Genomic DNA, 19,114 nt, shown 5'->3' on the forward strand with positions numbered 1-19,114 from the left:
TACGTAGATATTCCATAAATCTGCAGTTTCCAGCTACAATGGTCATTTACAACATTAACAATGTCTACATTGCATTTCTGATCAATTTGATATTTTAATGGACAAAAGTGCTTTTCAATGACATTTAAGTGACCCCAAACTTTTAACTTTTAGAGATTACCAATGTCACTGTCCCCATTACAACAACGAAATACATGTAATTTTGAAATACTGTAGAATTCCATTCATTCCTATGGAGGACTGCTCCTACTACGGAGTGCCAATATGGCCGATCGGTGGCTTCAAAGCCTTTCAATAACCACAACATAGCATCAGCAAGGGTTTGTATTGGTTTCTACGAGTTTAGCTTGCCAACGTTGCCATGACATCGCCTACAAGTGTGATCGGGATTTCGATTGGCGAATAATTGTCTGGCTATATTCACACTGCGGTATCTGGGCACAGCTAGCTAGCTAAACTATTGGGAACCACTGCCCATATAGTAGAGGCGTTTGAGGTCAATCCATACAATTTTGTAACGTAGAAATGATGTGCATTTATGCGCCCATCACAACATCCGGTGCTAGCTGAGACGGCTCTGCTTCATCGTACACACTTGAGCCCCTGGAAAGCTGAAATAATGACGTAATTAATTCACTTAAGGGAAATGCGTTGATTGATGCCAGTTACTCATCAGGTTAAGCAAGCGAATGTGCGTATTATCCGATCACAAAATAAATAACCTTAACTTCCAAACCACTGTGCAGTAACTGATTTATTAATTTGTTATGGGAAGATTTGTGAACCTGCGCAGTGCCTTAAATCAAGCTGACCCAGAACTGGATACAATGTCACCACATCCTAACAAAAAGACCTTTGTTAGATGAAGACAACCAGAGTTACTTACATATAACGGAGTTCATGATCAGAACACTACATAGGGGTTATATAGACGAATAAATGACTGACTAATTATTTTATTAGTCATCTCAGGGATCTTACTTAAAACGTCAGACAAGCAATTTCCAGTTTTGCTCATCAAAGGGAGGCAATAGACATTCAATTTAAAAAAAGTATACAAATTGTGTAGGACAACACTAAATACTACATAAAAACAACCCACAAGTTAAGTGGCAGAGTTGCCTTAATACTGAACATTCTTTATTTTCCCTCTTTAGAAGAAAGCTATTTCTGAACATTTTCTACATCAACCCGGGAGAGCACTTTGATGCGTTTGGGCATGGCCACGATAATCTCCATCCCTGCCCTTTTTCTCTTCCCCGTGGGGGTGGTAACTGTTTTGACGCTAGCGTCCTTCTGAACCAGCATGGCCTCACTCTGAGCCTGGAGAACGTCCAGTTTCTGCCTGAGCTCCCGTAGGTGGTCAATGTCGTTGATCCCGCTCACATTCTCCATGATGGATTTGAGTTTGACCACACACTCCCTCTGCAGTTCCTCCTTTTGCAGTTCCTCCCTCTCCCGCAGACCCTGTGGGGCCACCCACTGTGATTGTATGCTATGCAGTTGTAACTGTGGCGTTTGCACCAGTGGCACTGTTTCTTCAGGCCCATCCCACTGAAGAGAGACTGGGGAAGCTGGGGAGAGATGCATTAGACCATTGAGGGCTTCCTCCATCTCCTCTGTTGTGTGAGTGGTCTGTGAATGCAGCGTGAGCAGAGGGTGGTCCCTGTATTTGGGACACAGGTGCTCCCAGGTCCAATTAGGCTCAGACCTGAAGACGTGACAGAAGTGTTCACAGGGCAGGCGCTGGTCCCTCCACACCTCACACTCACAGGAGGGCCAGGTGGACTCTGACCCGAAGCTGACCGAGTAGGACCGCGCTGCCGTGGTCTCTGCCCGACTCTTCACCCGGAAGGTGCCGTCGGCGGTGTCGCTGGCCTGCTCCACCACGATGTCGGGGTCTTGCAGGGCCGCAGACATGTTGTCCATCACCAGGGCCACCACACTCCAAGGGCGATGCCACAGGAACGGAGGCACAGTGGGGTTGAGGTTGTACTCGCCAGAGGACTGGCTGTTGAGGTCTGTGTACCTGGAGGTTCAGGGAGTGTAGCAGGTTTTGACTGACCAAACATCAAAACACTTACATTAAAGGGGAATTACACTCCAAAATAAAAGTTTACAAAAGTAGTCAAATGTCAAGATGAGTCCACATCCTACATCTTAACCCCAATGCAGAAGATAAGCACTGTAAATTATATGGTGTATGGCATAAATTTAGCAGATATGTCAACAGAAGATCACTTTTGACAGCAAATACTATTCTAAATGACATTGAATCCTATTCTAAAACAAACTTACCTTTGGTGCATCTGTGGGAAGTAGTCGTCAACAAGAAACTGTAGCATTTGGCTCAGGGTGTCTTTTTTATGGACCTTCATGTTATTATGTGTGAAAAAGTCGCTCTGCATTTCCAGACCTCCGTTCACCATAGACACAAAGTTGACAATATCAACCCTCACAGCGTTCGCCCATCTCTGAATGAACAAAAACAAGAGCATGTAGCTAACTCTGTATGCGCCATCATTAGACTAGGATGCACATTATGGACCTATAGCTAGCATATTATGGGGCGGCAGGGTAGCCTAGTGGTTAGAGCGCTCGACTAGTAACCGGAAGGTTGCAAGTTCAAACCCCCGAGCCGACAAGGTACAAATCTGTCGTTCTGCCCCTGAACAGGCAGTTAACCCTAGGCAGTCATTGAAAATAACAATTTGTTCTTAACTGACTTGCCTGGTTAAATAAAGGTAAAATTAAAATTATGGATCTATTGCTAGATACTGTATCACGGATTCAGCTAGCAAAAACATAACACACTTGCTACTGTTACTGTTAAACAGGATGAAAGTACCTCTAAGCACAGGTCTGAGATCTGTTTTCTGTCTAACTACCCTGACCTTCATTAATACGCAGGTTATGACACAGCAGGTCCAGGACCTGACCCCATTGCCCCTATGATTTCAGTAATTGACATGTGCACTACAAACCTTCTCCTCTGACAGCCACTTGTTAGTGAACCAGTTCTTGAAAAGTTGTCTCTTTTCCAACCAGATGGGGCTCTGCTGTAGTAGTTCTACTGCCCCCTGGTGTTGCTCTCTGGTAAGGGCACCAGCGATGGCCTTCATCATATCAAAGATCCCCTCCTGGTTGGTGATGGCTCGGGACCGGTTGCTTAGCCACTTGGTCCAGGTCCTCTCCCGCAGGTGATCGCTGAAGACTGCCTGAGCACCTGAGATTGGAATGAGAAACAGTCCGTAATTAGCTAATTCTAACCCCCTAATGTTCTAGTATTTAGAGATTGTAACAGATTAAAAATTTTCTTGACCAACAGGTCTTTTCAAAAGAAAATCCTGAAACTCACAGCCAACAGTGCTGAGAGCACATTATGAAGCTAACTTGCTTTTCCCACCTCATAGCTAACATTAAAACCTCACCACTGTTCACCTGTGAATGCTGCCTCCACCGCCTTCATCTCCACAGGGCAGTGTTCAGTGAGGATGTAGGCTGGGCTCCAGCCCCGGTTCCACTGCCTGAACACCCCCAGCGCCTCTCCCAAGGCTTCGGCGCTCCTCGACTGCACGACAAACAGGCCCACCGGCGCCACGCTCACATTGGTGCGCACGCACAGGAAGAAGAGTGGCAGGGGGAAGCGCGTCCTCTTATAGGCCGCGTCCAGGAAGCACACCTCCTTGCCATACTGCCTAAGCAGCTGCCGCTGCCAGTCCGTCTGGTAGCAGAGCAACAGGTTCTCGACCTCTGATTGAACCCTAAGCAGGAAGTTGATTCTAGGAGCTTCTGCCTTCCAATTCTCTGCCAAGGTCTAAGAGGAGGGGGGGGGTTGTTATGATTAATAGCTGAGGTGAAACTTTTGCGTCCTTTCAATTATTTCAGTGCTAACCAAACTCCTTTTTGCGCCAGCGTGAGCTTTATATATGGTTGTGCACCTTGACTTTTGCGATAACATGTCTGTCTTATTCTAAACCACAGCAGTGATATTCCCATGAACTTAAACAACCCCAATGACGTGTCATGGAGTAATATTTATCTGTGCTCCAAGTGTGTAGAAGTTTCAGACTACATACTTTCTAAAAAGCAGTTCTGTCTGGGGAAAGGGCTCAGGGAGAAAGTGTTGGGGTCCGAGAGAATGACACCACTCAACCCAGTTGTTGTTGTAGATTTAAATAATAATGGCCAGCATCTACTGTCAACATGTAAGGTGGCAGGTAGCCTAGCGGTTAAGAACGTTGGGCCAGTAATAGAAAGGTTGCCGGTTAGAATCAGCCGACTAGGTGAAAAATCTGTCTGTGCCCTTTGAGCAAGGCACTTTACCCTAATTGCTCATGTAAGTCACTCTGGATGAGAACGTCTGCTAAATTACAAAAATATAGATACAATCGCAATGGAGGCAATGACTATGTATCCAATTCAGTGACTGCGTTTAGACAGGCAGCCCAGTTCTAATCTTTTTTTTTTACTAATTGGTCATTTGACCAATCAGATCAGTTCTGAAAAAGATCTGATGTGTAAAGATCAATTAGTAAACACAACCTTTGTTGGTGGAGAAAGGAGTCTCTGGAAAGACTCCAGGATCTGGGCTGATGACAAACATTTTCAGTGGCTTTCTGCTCTTCCCATGTAAGGATAACGCACCACAAAGATGTTATGAATTTTCATTTTTCTTGAATCCATGGAAAACTCTGCATGTGCGTTCCTGAATTGTATGATAAAGCCTCGTCAAGTCTCTTTCTATCATGCACAGAAACAGGCACTAACACACAATCATCCAAACTGAAAGCTACAGACTGGGATTTGGGAAGCTATTCAATTGTCATTTCAATTCTTGATATTTACCTATTGATTGTAGAAGAATATAATGTATGAATGCCTCATGTGCTCAGCACAACTGTCGGTTTGTCCTTACCCAACATATTCACTTGCTTGATTTTGGGCATCAGGAGACTGAAAGCAATATATACTGAAAGCATGAATGTTAACATGCAGAATGTTTTGGGACTATATCAAAAAGACTAATGAAACAATAGCGAGTAAAATGCCCCTTTAAACAAGTGTTTCAAAGAATGTGGGTGACATGCATACAAACTGTTCATAAATTGCAGTGAAATCATACAGATAAAACCACCAGCCCCAATGGCCTTATCTCAGAAGACAATCCAAATATCTGATGAATAGGTGGGAATGATAGTGCAGCACAGCCTTCTCACCAGCAGGTTGACCAGGTCTATTTTACTGTAGTGTTCTTCCGCGATGACCTGAGCCATGACGGCATGGATGGTTTTCTCTGTGGGGAAGAAGCGCCTCAGCGGCGGCGGGGTCGTGTCTTGGAACAGCTCCGTCCGCACGTACTGGACCATCTGGTTCTTTACCTCCTTCACCTTCCTCACCCCCTGCTGCACCAACGCTCGGATGTAACCTTTGACCCTGTCGTCCATCTGATCTGCACCCTGAGGGAACGAGGAGTGGCTTTTGTTAAGTAGGGAGAAAATACCTCTAACCACTGTTACAGGGTCAGATACTTGTATTCCACAGGGAATTTTAAGAGATCAAGGTTTTATTACATCTGTGTTCCCGAACAGACATACAGATACTAATTATGTAGCCTAAAGAGAGTCCAATGCAATAGATCCCATGGTCATAGTATAGTAATAACATAGTAATACCTTTCCAATAGGATGGCCCTTGTGGTCAGTGACACTGGGTATTTTGAGGAAATACTGTATCTTCCACTGCACTGAGGCTGGGTCTGTCTGGAGAGCTTGTTTGATGGAAATAGACATGACCCTCCTCAACCGTGATGTGTCCTTCTCCAACTGATGCAGTATGGAGCGAGCGCACACACACACACACAGATATAATTATGTATATTAGTCTGATGTGCATTCTAATGTTGACTGTGGTGCACGGTCACTGGAGTTACATAATAAACATAAACACAGTTTCACCCGTACCTTGAATCCAGGGAACTTCACAATACGGCTGATTGTGAACACAGCAGGGCATGCTACTTTCTTGGTTTTCAGCAACAGGTTTCTTTTTTCCTTGCCATCTTTTTCCTGAAATATCAAAATCAAATGTTAATTGTCACATGCTTAGTAAACAACTGGTGTAAAAGTGACATGCTTACAGGCCCTTCCCAACAACAAAGTAAAATAACAGAAAAACAATAACAAGGAATGAATACACAATGAGTAACAATAACTTTGCTATATACACGGTGTACCTGTGTCGATGTGCAAGGGTACGAGGTTATTGAGGTAGATATGTACATATAGGTAGAGGTAAAGTGACTAGCCAACAGGATAGATAAACCGTAGCATCAGCGTATGTGATGAGTCAAAGGGTCAATGCAGATAGTCCGGGTAGCTATTTGATTAACTATTTAGCAGTCAAGGCTTGGAGGTAGACGTGGCTCAAGACTTGTTGCATCGGTACCGCTTGCCGTGCTATAGCAGAGAGAACAGTCTATGGCATGGGTGGCTGGAGTCTGATCATTTTTAGGGGCTTCTTCTGACACCGCCTGGTATAGAGGTCCTGGATGGCAGGTAGCACTGCTCCAGTGATGTACTGGGCCGTACGCACGACCCTCTGTTGCGCCTTGTGGTCGGATACAAAGTTGATGCCATACCAAGCTGTGATGCATCCAGTCAGGATGCTGTCAATGGTGCAGCTGTAGAACTTTTTGAAGATTTGAGAAAATGAGTGGTAGGTAAGAATGGAATTGTTGAGATTGGTTGTGAACCTCAACTACCTAGAAGCATTGATGGAACCAGGGTCGTATTCATTAGGCACCATATGGAAGAAAATGTAATTAAATAGGGAGGGACAACCTTTACTCCAATAAGAAAAGTCCTTTACATTTTCAGTTGCACAATGCTTTTTAACGCTTTTCCTTAGTGCCCTAATTAATTTGTTTCAGGTCTATAAAGATTTAGATGCACTATTGTAAAGTGGCTGTTCCACTGGATGTCATAAGGTGTATGCACCAATTTGTAAGTCGCTCTGGATAAGAGCGTCTGCTAAATGACTTAAATGTAATGTAAATGTAGATGCAAAATACATCCTAGCTACAGATTGTTACACCTGATAATGTGATCTAACCAAATATTTAAGGACCTAGACAGCATTGCCAATATAAGGTTGGAGGAAAATTCTCTGTGCTACACCAAACGGTATCTAACCTGTAACTCCCAGTAATGGATAGCAAAAATATTGTTCATCACATTATCTGGTGTAACAATCTGTAGCTTACATGGAACACTTGAACCATTTCAGAATATCATAGATAGTAGCACCCTTTGATCCTCAAGTTCCTGCCTCTTCTTGAATCCACACTTTGCCCGGCCCCTGTGGCATCCCATCAGTTTGTGACCGATGAACATGAAGGGTACTCTGTCAAAGGGGATACAGGGAGTACCCTTGCCGTACTTCCATTCCCAGTATAACCGGTTCTTGTGGTCCTGTGGTTTCCAACCTGTTTAGCAGAACACATTGAAAGAGCAATGAGTCCAGAGGTGTATTGGTTAGTTTGATTTGCAGCGAAACATTTTCTGTTGCAAAACGTTTTGTCAACGGAAGCCGTTTACTTTCTAGGAACCAAACAAAACTAAAACGGGGAGGGACTTACCTGAATGTGTCCAATAGAAAACTACGTTTTCGTTGCAAAGCGTTTTATGTTTGGAGTAAACTGTTTCCGTTGCAAAATGCAACACAAAAACGTTTGCAATCGAATCCGACTAATGAATACACCAGTAGTTTGTGGAGGTTACATCACTACATAAGATTATTAATCAATCAATGTAGGTAGGTAGCTAAATAGTATGGAACTGCTGAAAGATAGCCATGTTACTCTGGTGATTGTTTGCGCATTCTGCAGCTTGATCAATGCACGTTTCCTACAGGCAACACACTCTTTGGCTAACGTCGAGAGCTAGTTTACCTTGGTCATTGAATCGCTTGTCCACACGGTAAGAAATATATTTCACACAGGTTGACTCTTCCACGTGTGAGATATGCTTATTGACCTCTTCAATTGTTTCAAATACAGCTTCGTCGCTCATTTTTATTTATAATCTGTTACCAATACATATAAACATTCAAAAAATGTCGCTAGCTAAACTAAAGCGGTAATATTTGCGATTATTTAATTGGTTCACGTGCGGATCAATAGACCCGCCTTCTTAAAATGGTGGTTTCTCATTGGTGTAATGCGAGTTCCGTCACTAAAATGGAAACAAACGATTGGCTTCTATTCGAAACCAATCAACCGTTTTCTTACACGTCATTAGATTGCGACTCAATCACGTTGAGGACAACACGCTTGACGGTACCGTATTTTAAATATTTTCGTAGCAATTTTCCTCAATGTTTCAACAGAATACAATCCGGGTTACGAGTCGTATATTTTGGCATACAAGTTATACTTTGTCGAGATCATGGACTCAGTTATCAAGGACAAGACTACTGCACGTACAACCGCTTGCATCAGGGACCAGTCAATGGTCCTCTTCACAGTCAAGACACAGCAGTGGTCCGACTTTGCCAGTAGCTTTCAGTCAGTATCGAAGAGACGTACCTCGACATAAATTCTCTACCACAACACACGTCTGCAGCGATTCTATTGGGAAGATTCATTCAACGCATTACCACTTGGTTTACACATGCAAGGTAATGGTTGAGATTTTAAATGGAAGTTATTTTTTACATCATGTTTCTACAGTGACAGTCGTAGCATGATTTGGCAATCAAGATTTGGTTGGTGAGGTTATCAAAACACTGGTACTCAGGGCCGGTATCCACAAAACATCTCAGAGTAGGAGTGTGATGGATTTTTATTTAGTATTTATTTTTATTTAACTTGGCAAGTCAGTTAAGAACACATTCTTATTTACAATGACCGCCTACCAAAAGGCAAAATACCTTCTGCTGGGATAAAAAAATATATATATATAAAAATGTACATGTACTGTCGTTGTGATGTGGGTTTTGCGGAAATCGACTCTGCCGCACGAGCGTGCTGGACGATAGCGTGCTGGACTTCGGGTTAGAAGGTCAATTGTTCGAGACCTGCTCCCTGCCTGTGTCATTACAATATATATATATAAATATAGGACAAAACACACATCGCAATAACAATACATCACGCAAAGCAGCCACAACTGTCAGTAAGAGTGTCCATGATTGAGTCTTTGAATGAAGAGATTGAGATCAAACTGTCCAGGTTGAGTGTTTATTTGCAGCTTGTTTCTGTCACTTGCTGCAGCAAACTGAAAAGATCAGTTTTGCCTTTTAGATAATAATGAATACGATTATATGGATAGTTTTATAAAGTTCAGATTCACCCAGACTCTTCTAATGAACTGTATCATTATTTGACTGTAAATGATCTGTATGCAGGTGTGCTCAACCAGGTCAACGAAGAGGATATCCAAGGTAGCCTATCATAAAGGTGTTGTCCTAGTGACCTGCACAGGATGTGAAAAACACCACATTATTGCTGACAACTTGGGTTGGTTCTCTGATCTGAAGGGAAAGAGGTTGGTAGCCAAGTTAATATAGGTCTGAACATTTTACATGCATGCATTCTACAGTTGTGGCCAAAGGTTTTGAGAATGACACATATTATTTTTCACAAAGTCTGCTGCCTCAGTTTGTATGATGGCAATTTGCATATACTCCAGAATGTTATGAAGAGTGATCAGATGAATTGCAATTAATTGCAAAGTCCCTCTTTGCCATGCAAATGAACTGAATCCCACCAAAACATTTCCACTTGCATTTCAGCCCTGCCACAAAAGGACCAGTTGACATGTCAGTGATGTCAACACTCCCACCCGTGTTAACGAGGACAAGGCTGGCGATCACTCTGTCGTGCTGATTGAGTTTGAATAACAGACTGGAAGCTTCAAAAGGAGGGTAGTGCTTGGAATCATTGTTCTTTCTTTGTTGACCATGGTTACCTGCAAGGAAACACGTGCTGTCATCATTGCTTTGCACAAAAAGGGCTTCACAGGCAAGGATATTGCTGCCAGTAAGATCAACCATTTATCGGATCATCAAGAACTTCAAGGAGAGCAGTTCAATTGTTGTGAAGAAGGCTTCAGGGCCCCCAGAGAAAGTCCAGCAAGCCCCTGGACCGTCTCCTAAAGTTGATTCAGCTGTGGGATCGGGGCACCACCAGTACAGAGCTTGCTCAGGAATGGCAGCAGGCAGGTGTGCGTGCAAGTGGACTGCTGAGAACTGGGGTAAAGTCATTTTCTCTGATCAATCCCCTTTCCGATTGTTTGGGGAATACGGAAAAAAGCTTGTCCGGAGAAGAAAAGGTGGGCGCTACCATCAGTCCTGTGTCATGCCAACAGTAAAGCATCCTGAGACCAAGAGAGTGGGCTCACTCACAATTTTGCCTAAGAGCACAGCCATAAATAAAGAATGGTACCAACACATCCTCCGAGAGCAACTTCTCCCAACCATCTAGGAACAGTTTGCTGACGACCAATGCCTTTTCCAGCATAATGGAGCACCTTGCCATAAGGCAAAAGTGATAACTAAGTGGCTCGGGGAACAAAACATCAATATTTTGGGTCCATGGCCAGGAAACTCCCCAGATATTAATCCCATTTAGAACTTGTGGTCAATCCTCAAGAGGCGGGTGGACAAACAAAGAAACACATTCTGACAAACTCTGAGCATTGATTATGCAAGAATGGGCTGCCATCAGTCAGGATGTGGCCCAGAAGTTAATTGACAGTATGCCAGGGTGGATTGCAGAGGTCTTGAAAAAGAAGGGTTAACACTGCAAATATTGACTCATTGCATCAACTTCATGCAATTGTCAATAAAAGTATTTGACACTTATGAAATGCTTGTAATTATACTTCAGTATTCCATAGTAACATCTGACAAAAATATCTAAAGACACTGAAGCAGCAAACTTTGTGGAAATTAATATTTGTGTCATTCTCAAAACCTTTGGCCACGACTGTGTTACAAGGATATGTATTATCCCTATTGATAGTGATATGCACAGAAGAGAAATGGAACTGCAGTCATAGTGAATCATAAGTAAATCCCTTATTAATAGGTTGTAACGTTTGTGTGGACTAAAGGGCACTACACACTTCACGCAAATGCAGCATCATTTTCTCACACAGTTCTAGGTACGATGCTCCTTTGCTCTGTTTGCATGAAGTGTGTAGCCTCCTTCAGATGAGTATTATTCCTGAATCATTCTTTTTTATTATTCATGTTGGTTATTTTTCCGACAGGAACATTGAGGAAATCCTTGCAGCGAAAGGGGAGAAAGTGAAGAGGGGAGAAGAAGAGGCGGCCTTCGAGATTGTTATAGAGGAGTCCGGCAAGGATACAACACAGACTGCTCAAGATGCAAAGAAACCTTCACCAGAGTCTGATGACTCAGGGAAACCATGACTAACTCTCTGTGGGTGTGTGTGCGCACAACAAGGACATCGTTCTCTATGAGGGGAAAAATTGCTATTACTAAGTAAATGTAACACTTCTTTTGATATTTCTTTCTCCATATTGTTTTCATAAGATGTTGATAATTTCTTATCACACTATGTTATACCAACTGAACACTACTGCCAGAATATTCCTTGGGTTTACACCAATCTTACTACTACTGCACTGATCACACTCAAACAGAAAAGGCTGATGCTTGCAATTCATTTTTATTGTAAAGTTGTATGATATGAAGCAGGAAGAATTAACATTCAAAGGCCCATTTAGGGCCATGGCAAACTGCCTATCATAGACCCTCTCCCTCTTCCTCCATGATGTCCTCCAGCAGCACATGAAAGCAATGCTGTCAATCCACATGGAATCAGAACATAGAGTGCTCCTGTAAAACAATTATTCCGCCAGGAATTAATCAAACAGACATTGAACGAATGGGATTCACAGTAATACATTAGTCTGAAAATGTTCAATCATGAACCCCAGTTGTGGAGCCCCTATCCTCTCATCACAAGCCCAAGCACTTACCTCATCTGCTCTTCTGTGTTTTCCTCTTCCTGCCTCCCTCCCTTTCATCCTTTCCTATTGATGCTTCAACAGACCTCATACCCCACAATCTGTTTCAGGAAAAAAAACATCCGAAAGCCCACTCACTTGAGGTGAATAATCACATGAGATCAGGAATTGTAGTGTTTGAGTTGAACAACATTACCTAAACATACTTCTATCAACACTAATACAGTTTTCTACAGAGAACAGGCTTTGATAGTAAACACTTACCTAATGTAGTCATCCAGCTGTGCTCCTCCTCCAACCCTCCCATCCTTTCCAATTAATGCTTCAACAGATCTGTTTCTTTGGCTGCTCTTCTTTACTGCTAATCTCATTTACCTTTTATCCCATGGTCCTTCTATATCTTCTACTTCTATATCTCCTACTTCCCTCCTGATAAACCACTCTGGTCTCTCTTCCTCCTCTCTCATGTTTCCTCCTCTTCACCCTCAGGCCTGGCTTCCTTATAATTTGTTCCTCCTTTTACTTATTTTATCGTTTTTTTGATTATTTTTACTCTTTAAAACAAACTCATTTGTTGTTTATTTACATCTATCAACATACCTAGGAGCATTGACTTGTACATTTCTTCTTTTGTCTGCTCCCTTTCTTTTGTCATCTACTGAAAAGTTGTCGATGCCTCGTCCGCCGCTTTCTTCTGCTTCTTCCTTGTTCTCCTCTTTGCAGACTGTGCGTGAGCGGTCTCTGGACGTTGCTCCCTCTCTTCCCTCCGCACAGAGGCGTCAGATGTAGACGCTGTGACCTCGTATGCCACCACCTGTTTTGCTCTCTGTGTCTGTCCTTTTTTCTGACACAGCGCACGCCTCTTTTCTCTTTCAATCTGTGCATTCCTCTCTTCTCTCTCATACAGTTTCTCCATCTCCATTTTGAACCTGGCCTCGTGATCTTTTATTCTTTGAAGCTCTGCTCTCTTCTTATCCTCGTCCCGTATCCTTGTCTGCCTTTTCTGTTCCTCCTTCTCTTGTTCCTGCTGTATCTTCAATCTCCTTTTCTGTTCCTCTTTCCTCCTCTTGTCTTCTTTCTCTCGTGCCTTTTGCTGCATCTCCAACACCTTCATTCTCTCCTTTTCCCTGTTCCTCTCCTCCTCCATCCTCTGTTTCTCCATCTTTTTCTCTTCCTCTGCCCTCTTTTTCTCTTCTTTTGCACGGGCCTTTTGTTGCATCTCCTGCTGCTTTCTTTCTTTTTCTCTCTCTTTTTTCTCTTGCTCTTGTCTCTTTTTCTCATGTTCAATCTTTAGTTTCATCTCTGCCTTCTCCCTTTTCCTCTGCTCCTCTAACTTGTTTTTTTCCATATTTTCTGTCCTTTTCCTTTCCTCCTCATTCAATTTCTTCTGCCTCTTTTCCCACTTTTTGAGCTCTTCGTCCCTGGCTTTTTCCTTCCTCCTTTCAATCTTCATCATCTCTTCATTTCTCTTAGCCTCATACTTGAAATATTTGATCCTGTCTGCGTAGCTCATGGCATTAAGTTCTTCTATCCCTCGGCTCGCCATCATAGACATTGCATTGGCGGTTGCAAATCTCCCTTCCATTTTACCACTATCAATCTCCTTCCTGTCCCTCTTACCATAAGGATCCCTGTGTAGACATCTCTGCTGTTGTCCACTCATGCTCTCCTCACTTTCACTACTCCCCTCCTGACTTGTGTCCTCACTCACACTCTGAGACACATCATCCTCAGACGAGCACGAGGGAGTCACAGCATTCTCAGTGATGACGCGGAGCGCCTTGATGTAGTCAGCTTCTGTGTTCACTCTGTGAGCGAGCGGGCACAGCTCCTCGTAAATGGATTTCCATGTGAGTGACTCCTCACAAACGTCGTCAGGCAGGTATAGATCAGATGATTGCCTCTTGAGCACATTCACAACCTCTGCCAGGTCCTGCTGGGTGTCCCCCTGAGTGTCCTCTCGGGCGGCCACTGGCGTGGCCTCTGGGCTGGCCGGGGGCTGTGGCAGGGGTATTAGATGGTTTTACTGCAGAGGAGCAGGAGGCCTCAGTGTCATCGTTCTTGTCATCGCTGTTTGCCATTTTCTTCAGAATCTCTTCCTTTCTCTTTTGGGCCATCCTCTCTTTCAGCTGTGCTTTATACATGCTTGCAATTTCTGCTCCTCTCCGTTGAACTTCCTCAGACAATTCCTCAGACGATGCAGTCTCTGGCCTCTTAACCTCATCCTTGACCTTTGCCTGGCCAGTCAATGGGGACCTGGGGTGGACCTGCAGATGGGTCTGTCTCATCCGGGCAGGAGGGCCGGAAGCCAGGAGGTGGGATGGGACAGCAAATCGGTGTGAAGCGTGTGGGTGTGATGTCTTGGACGGAGAATGAGGCCATTTATCAGGGGAGGTGCAGCTCTGTGTGTCCAGAGGGGGAAAGATTGAGTGTTTCTTAGGTGGGTCCTTCTGGGTGCCGGCAGCATGCTGGTCAGGCTCCGATTGGCTGTTGGCGAGGTACCTGTGGTGGTTGTACCAGGGGAAAGCTGGCAGTGTCGGGGAGACGGGACAAATAATGGAGGAGGTGGAGCGCTGCTTGATCACCCCTTTATCCACCCCAATCTGTATGATGACAGACACACTTTTATTACTTAATAGCTTGATGGTTATTGTTATTACTATCTTAAAACAATTACATGTGGATGGGTAATAAATATCATAGAGAAAACACGTTTTATTACTGTATATTAGCCTATTAGGAAAATGGGAAGGTCCACACTTTTGGAATCATTCAAATTCAGAAATTCTTCCATTCCTTTTCAACTTTATTCTAAGAATGCAGACCTTCCTAGGAATACTACCATTGCAGAATGCAGACCTTCTTAAGAATACTACCAGTGCAGAACACAGACCTTCCTCAGAATACTATCAGTGCAGAATGCATACCTTCCTCAGAATACTACCAGTACAGACTCTATACCTTCTTAAGAATACTACCAGTGCAGAATGCAGACCTTCTTAATAATACTACCAGTGCAGAATGCAGACCTTCTTAATAATACTACCAGTGCAGAATGCAGACCTTCTTAATAATACTACCAGTGCAGAATTCAGACCTTCCTCAGAATACTTCCAGTGTGCAGTTATTTTTCTTGCCTTCTTATTTCACTATTCTATCTATTTAGATCTTTTTTCTGTGTATCAGGATTGGGAACATCTAAAGCAACTACAGTATATCTACTTATATGAAAGTCTGATTAAAGAAAAGGGCTCTTGTTACCTCCTCCAAGAGTTGGTGCAGCCTAAATATTTCTCCATACAGCGCCTTAATCTCCCTCATGTTTCCTCGCTCAGTTCTCCATGTCTCTCTAGCCAATCTCCAATGGGCGAGGTCAAGGTCATGGATATCCTCCCGCATGCCTAGTTCAACCTGGGTTCCCTTCTCATTTAGCCTCTTCTTTTTCCTCTTCTTCTGGATAGAATCGGTGTTCTCCTTGTCCCGCCTACACACCTTTGGGGCAGTAGGGATATTGAGAATAGAATATGGTATATTTTATTTTACTCATTGGATTATTATGTGCCTTCCATTGTATTTCATTGATATAGAATATCAATAAGGTATCATGTTGACACTAGATCAAGCCGTAGTTTGTACAAAGTTTACACTGATTGGCCATACATGATTAGTTAGTCTGGACCACTTTAGTGGGTCGTAGATTTAGCCTGCAGATGGGACTTACATTAAGGCTGGGGAGTTGTGAGGAGTTGTGAGGCTGGTGTGTTCTGGGCCCGTGGAGTTCAGTAGTTCCTGTGCAGAAATCATCCTGTGCAGTCCGATTTGCCCATGGCTAGAAATGAAAATGATGACAAACATGCAGTCAGAAATGAGGTTATCATGGTACAAGCTTGTTATTTTCAATCTTAGAAAAGCTCATAGGCCTATATGTCAAAGTGATGATTTTAAATCACTGGAGTTTTGACTATGGGGGTGGTGAGAGAAAAGATATTCTAACCATTCTTATGATGAGCCTTGGAAAGGAGAACTTTCCCATAGTTCCTTCAATTACAGTAATCCTGAAAAAGATACAATATGGCTTAAAAATATGATTATATTATTCAAATCATCTAAATTAAATTGTGCCACAAAGTAGGCCTTTTCACACTAAATCACAAGTGGTCACAACTACTTACCACCAAAATAACCATCCAAAATATAGCAATGATTTTGACCCTGAATTGAACTTGTTGTGTTGCTGTAATATGACAGTAATGCTATGGCAAACCTTTTAGGCTGTCATCATACCAGAATACAATCATTTATGACATCACAATTGTGATGTAATGTGGTGCCATGGGAAGCCACACCCACCATGACAGACAACAAATCACTAGAGCCACATAGGCCTATTAACCAATTAATTCACTTCTATGTTTGAAATACAGTATATTTAGTACTAGTAAGCTCATAAACATAGTAAAAACCACACTGTAGCAATGTGTATCACTTCACAGCTACTGTTCATGATGCATCATGAGTGGCTGTCCTCTGATGGGACCCTATTCCCTACATAGTGCACAACTTTTGACCAGGGCTGATAATGTACTTTATAGGGTTGATTTGGGATGCACATAGGACAATGTAAAAAAGTACCTTTGTTCGTCCTCATATTCAATTTTGCTTTGACATGAACTGATTTTTACAAAGTGAAAATGATGGGACAACAAGAAAGACATGTATTCATAAGAAAAACTGTATGTGTTGTAAATTCAATGTAGATTCCAGTTTCAAATGGTAAACATTGTAACTCTTCAGGATGTGGCAGAGTATGAAAACCTTTGCACTGTCTCTGATGCAGGCGTTTTTTCTCCCACTCATTATGACATCACTGTGACATCATATGGTGGACATTTTCCCTGAGTTTGGCATCTCCGGGGATAATATGCTGTGTGCAGACCACTTTCACACATATGCACTAGTGCAATCATTGTATTTCCTCCTGCATGAATGTATAATTGCAACATTACATCATTTTTACAATTGTGTGTCTTCCTATGGGACTCCCAATCACGGCCGAATGTGACACAGCCTGGATTCAAACCAGGGACTGTAGTGACGCCTCTTGCACGGAGATGCAGTGCTTCAGACCGCTGCACCACTCGGAAGGCCAATATAAACGCATCTTCAAAGAATTTACTGGGTTACAGTCCATATATAGGCCAATTGAAATGAATTAATTAGTCCTCCATGGATTTCACATGACTGTACAGGGGTGCATCCATTGGGTGGGCCTTGGAGGGCTCACCCACTTGCAGCCAGAACCAGCCAATCAGAATGAGTTTGTCCCCATAAAAAGGCATTATTATATGCAAATACTTGTCAGCCTCCCTCCCAGCGTGGCTACAAATTCTCTAAAAGGATGTTCGAGGCACCTTATGGTTGAAATGTTTTTTAAATATTTTTTATTTCATCTCATGAAACATGGGACCAACACTTTACATGTTGTGTGTATATTATTGTTCAGTGTACATTTCCAAGGCAACAAATCCTCTAAAACTAACCTTCCCTGGGGTAGGCTAACTCTGAGCTTTCTCATATATCCTGAATGAATTGTCTGATTTGCGAGTGAAGGACCAATGAAATCAGATCGATAGGAGTGGGGGAAAAGGGGCTTGTGCATTGATAAGCACCTCAAAATAAGTTAACAATAGGTAATAAAATATGTCACTTTTGCCCATAAGATGGCTCTAATTTGGACTATTTTCAAATAGCCTGATGAAATTTACAAAAACTTCTAGAGTAAAGACGTCCCCATATATAGGTTCAGTTTGCTCCAAGCAGAACTGGGCTAGGCGATGCAAACTTCTGTGCTCACACTCCCTAAAGACCTTCGCTTGAAAAACTAGAAGAAAGAGCCAATATTACTGTTTGTCTATTTTGAGCCACTGTAGTAACAATATAGCCAGAAACACTTCCTCAAAATAGATAGATCAAGAAATCTATATTGAATTCTTTATGTTTTTGCAGAGGAGGTCTTAGTCGCACAATTACACATCAGTTTAGTTTAGTGCAGTAATTCTCAAGTGGATGATAACAAACACTTCATTGAAGAATCCCGTCCATAGTTCCCACCCCTACTGTAAACCAATCACTGATGAAGGGGTGTAGACTTTGACTACTAAACTTCCACTTGCCTCAACAAAAGAACTGGTGCACGCGAACAGTTGAAAATAACCTACCGAACACCAAAATGAACAAAAACTTCACAAAATGTATAAGCTTAAAGTGTTTTGACTGGGAAGCATGTGACAGCCTTTTACGGAAGGTGGACGAGCAAAATCCACCATCGTAGTACGGATGAAGCCTGAGCTGGAATGTGAAGCTGGCTAGATTTTAAAAAACCTGGGTAGATCTAGCTTGCTTCTTGGTATACCACTCTGGGAACACCTTGGACTTACGACATGGGCTCTATGCTACATTATGGACAGTACTGTTCACTACTCTATACTATGGATGCACATTACCACTGTCAATACTGCACTATACATGAACACTAAGACTGTCTACACGGTTTCCCACAGCAGATATTTATTTTCTGTCAATGGGGAGCCCACCATCATAGCCAAGATCCACAACAAGATATCAGAGATGGGCCAGAGAACACACAGGATTGAACTAAACATCCAGAAAGTCTGACCGCTCTACAACTGTGGCTGTATGACATGCCATACTCTTTTTGAACAGACGGCATCAGATACATGGCCTACACATACTAAGACAGAGGAGCGCTGTTCTGCTGTCTCAGATGCTTTATCTGAGGTTGATGTGTCTTTCTGTCAATAGTGTGCAACTGCAGCCCACATTTCGTGGTGTCCCTGCATGAGGGCATTCCTGCATCTGCTACATTATGCACAGTACTGTTCACTATATACTATGGATGCACATTAACACTGTCTATAACGCACAATCTGTTGTTGAGGTTGATGACTTAAAAACAAGTGCTCCCAACTGCATCTGTTCTGGTGACACAGGAGTTTGAAGTGGAGGGAGTACAGGGCTTAGCATGTCCCTCAAGGTGGCGAAAAAAAGATTTTGACTTGGAAAAGTTGAATATTTTCAGGAGTCAGGTAATTGT

At 42.8% G+C, this 19,114-nt stretch overlaps 2 protein-coding genes across 7 annotated transcripts in view; one reads left to right on the forward strand and one right to left on the reverse strand.

The window, feature by feature from the left end:
• Window positions 1-19,114, forward strand: part of LOC118387363 (DNL-type zinc finger protein) — a 61,949-nt gene that overhangs the window by 2,763 nt on the left and 40,072 nt on the right. Inside the window, exons 1-4 of one of the 6 annotated variants that reach the window (XR_008142831.1) lie at window positions 7,669-7,815; window positions 7,914-7,979; window positions 9,409-9,548; window positions 11,277-11,536. The gene's annotated coding sequence lies outside the window, so the exon portion shown is untranslated. Of the gene's footprint in view, window positions 1-7,668; window positions 7,980-8,299; window positions 8,680-9,408; window positions 9,549-11,276; window positions 11,537-19,114 lie in introns of those variants that run through there. The other 5 variants (XR_008142830.1, XR_008142829.1, XR_008142827.1 and 2 more) reach the window with 5 other exon arrangements.
• On the reverse strand, window positions 717-8,158 carry LOC118387360 (uncharacterized). Its single transcript, XM_035775639.2, has 9 exons — window positions 7,952-8,158; window positions 7,308-7,486; window positions 5,964-6,068; window positions 5,676-5,825; window positions 5,220-5,459; window positions 3,442-3,817; window positions 2,985-3,226; window positions 2,299-2,474; window positions 717-2,029 (listed from the first exon to the last, which is right to left on the reverse strand). Exons 1-9 carry the CDS (start codon window positions 8,070-8,072, stop codon window positions 1,165-1,167), a joined length of 2,454 nt encoding a protein of 817 aa, XP_035631532.2. The 5' UTR covers window positions 8,073-8,158; the 3' UTR covers window positions 717-1,164.

Source organism: Oncorhynchus keta, chromosome 9 (genome assembly GCF_023373465.1).
Source record: "Oncorhynchus keta strain PuntledgeMale-10-30-2019 chromosome 9, Oket_V2, whole genome shotgun sequence".
Lineage (NCBI taxonomy): Eukaryota > Metazoa > Chordata > Actinopteri > Salmoniformes > Salmonidae > Oncorhynchus > Oncorhynchus keta.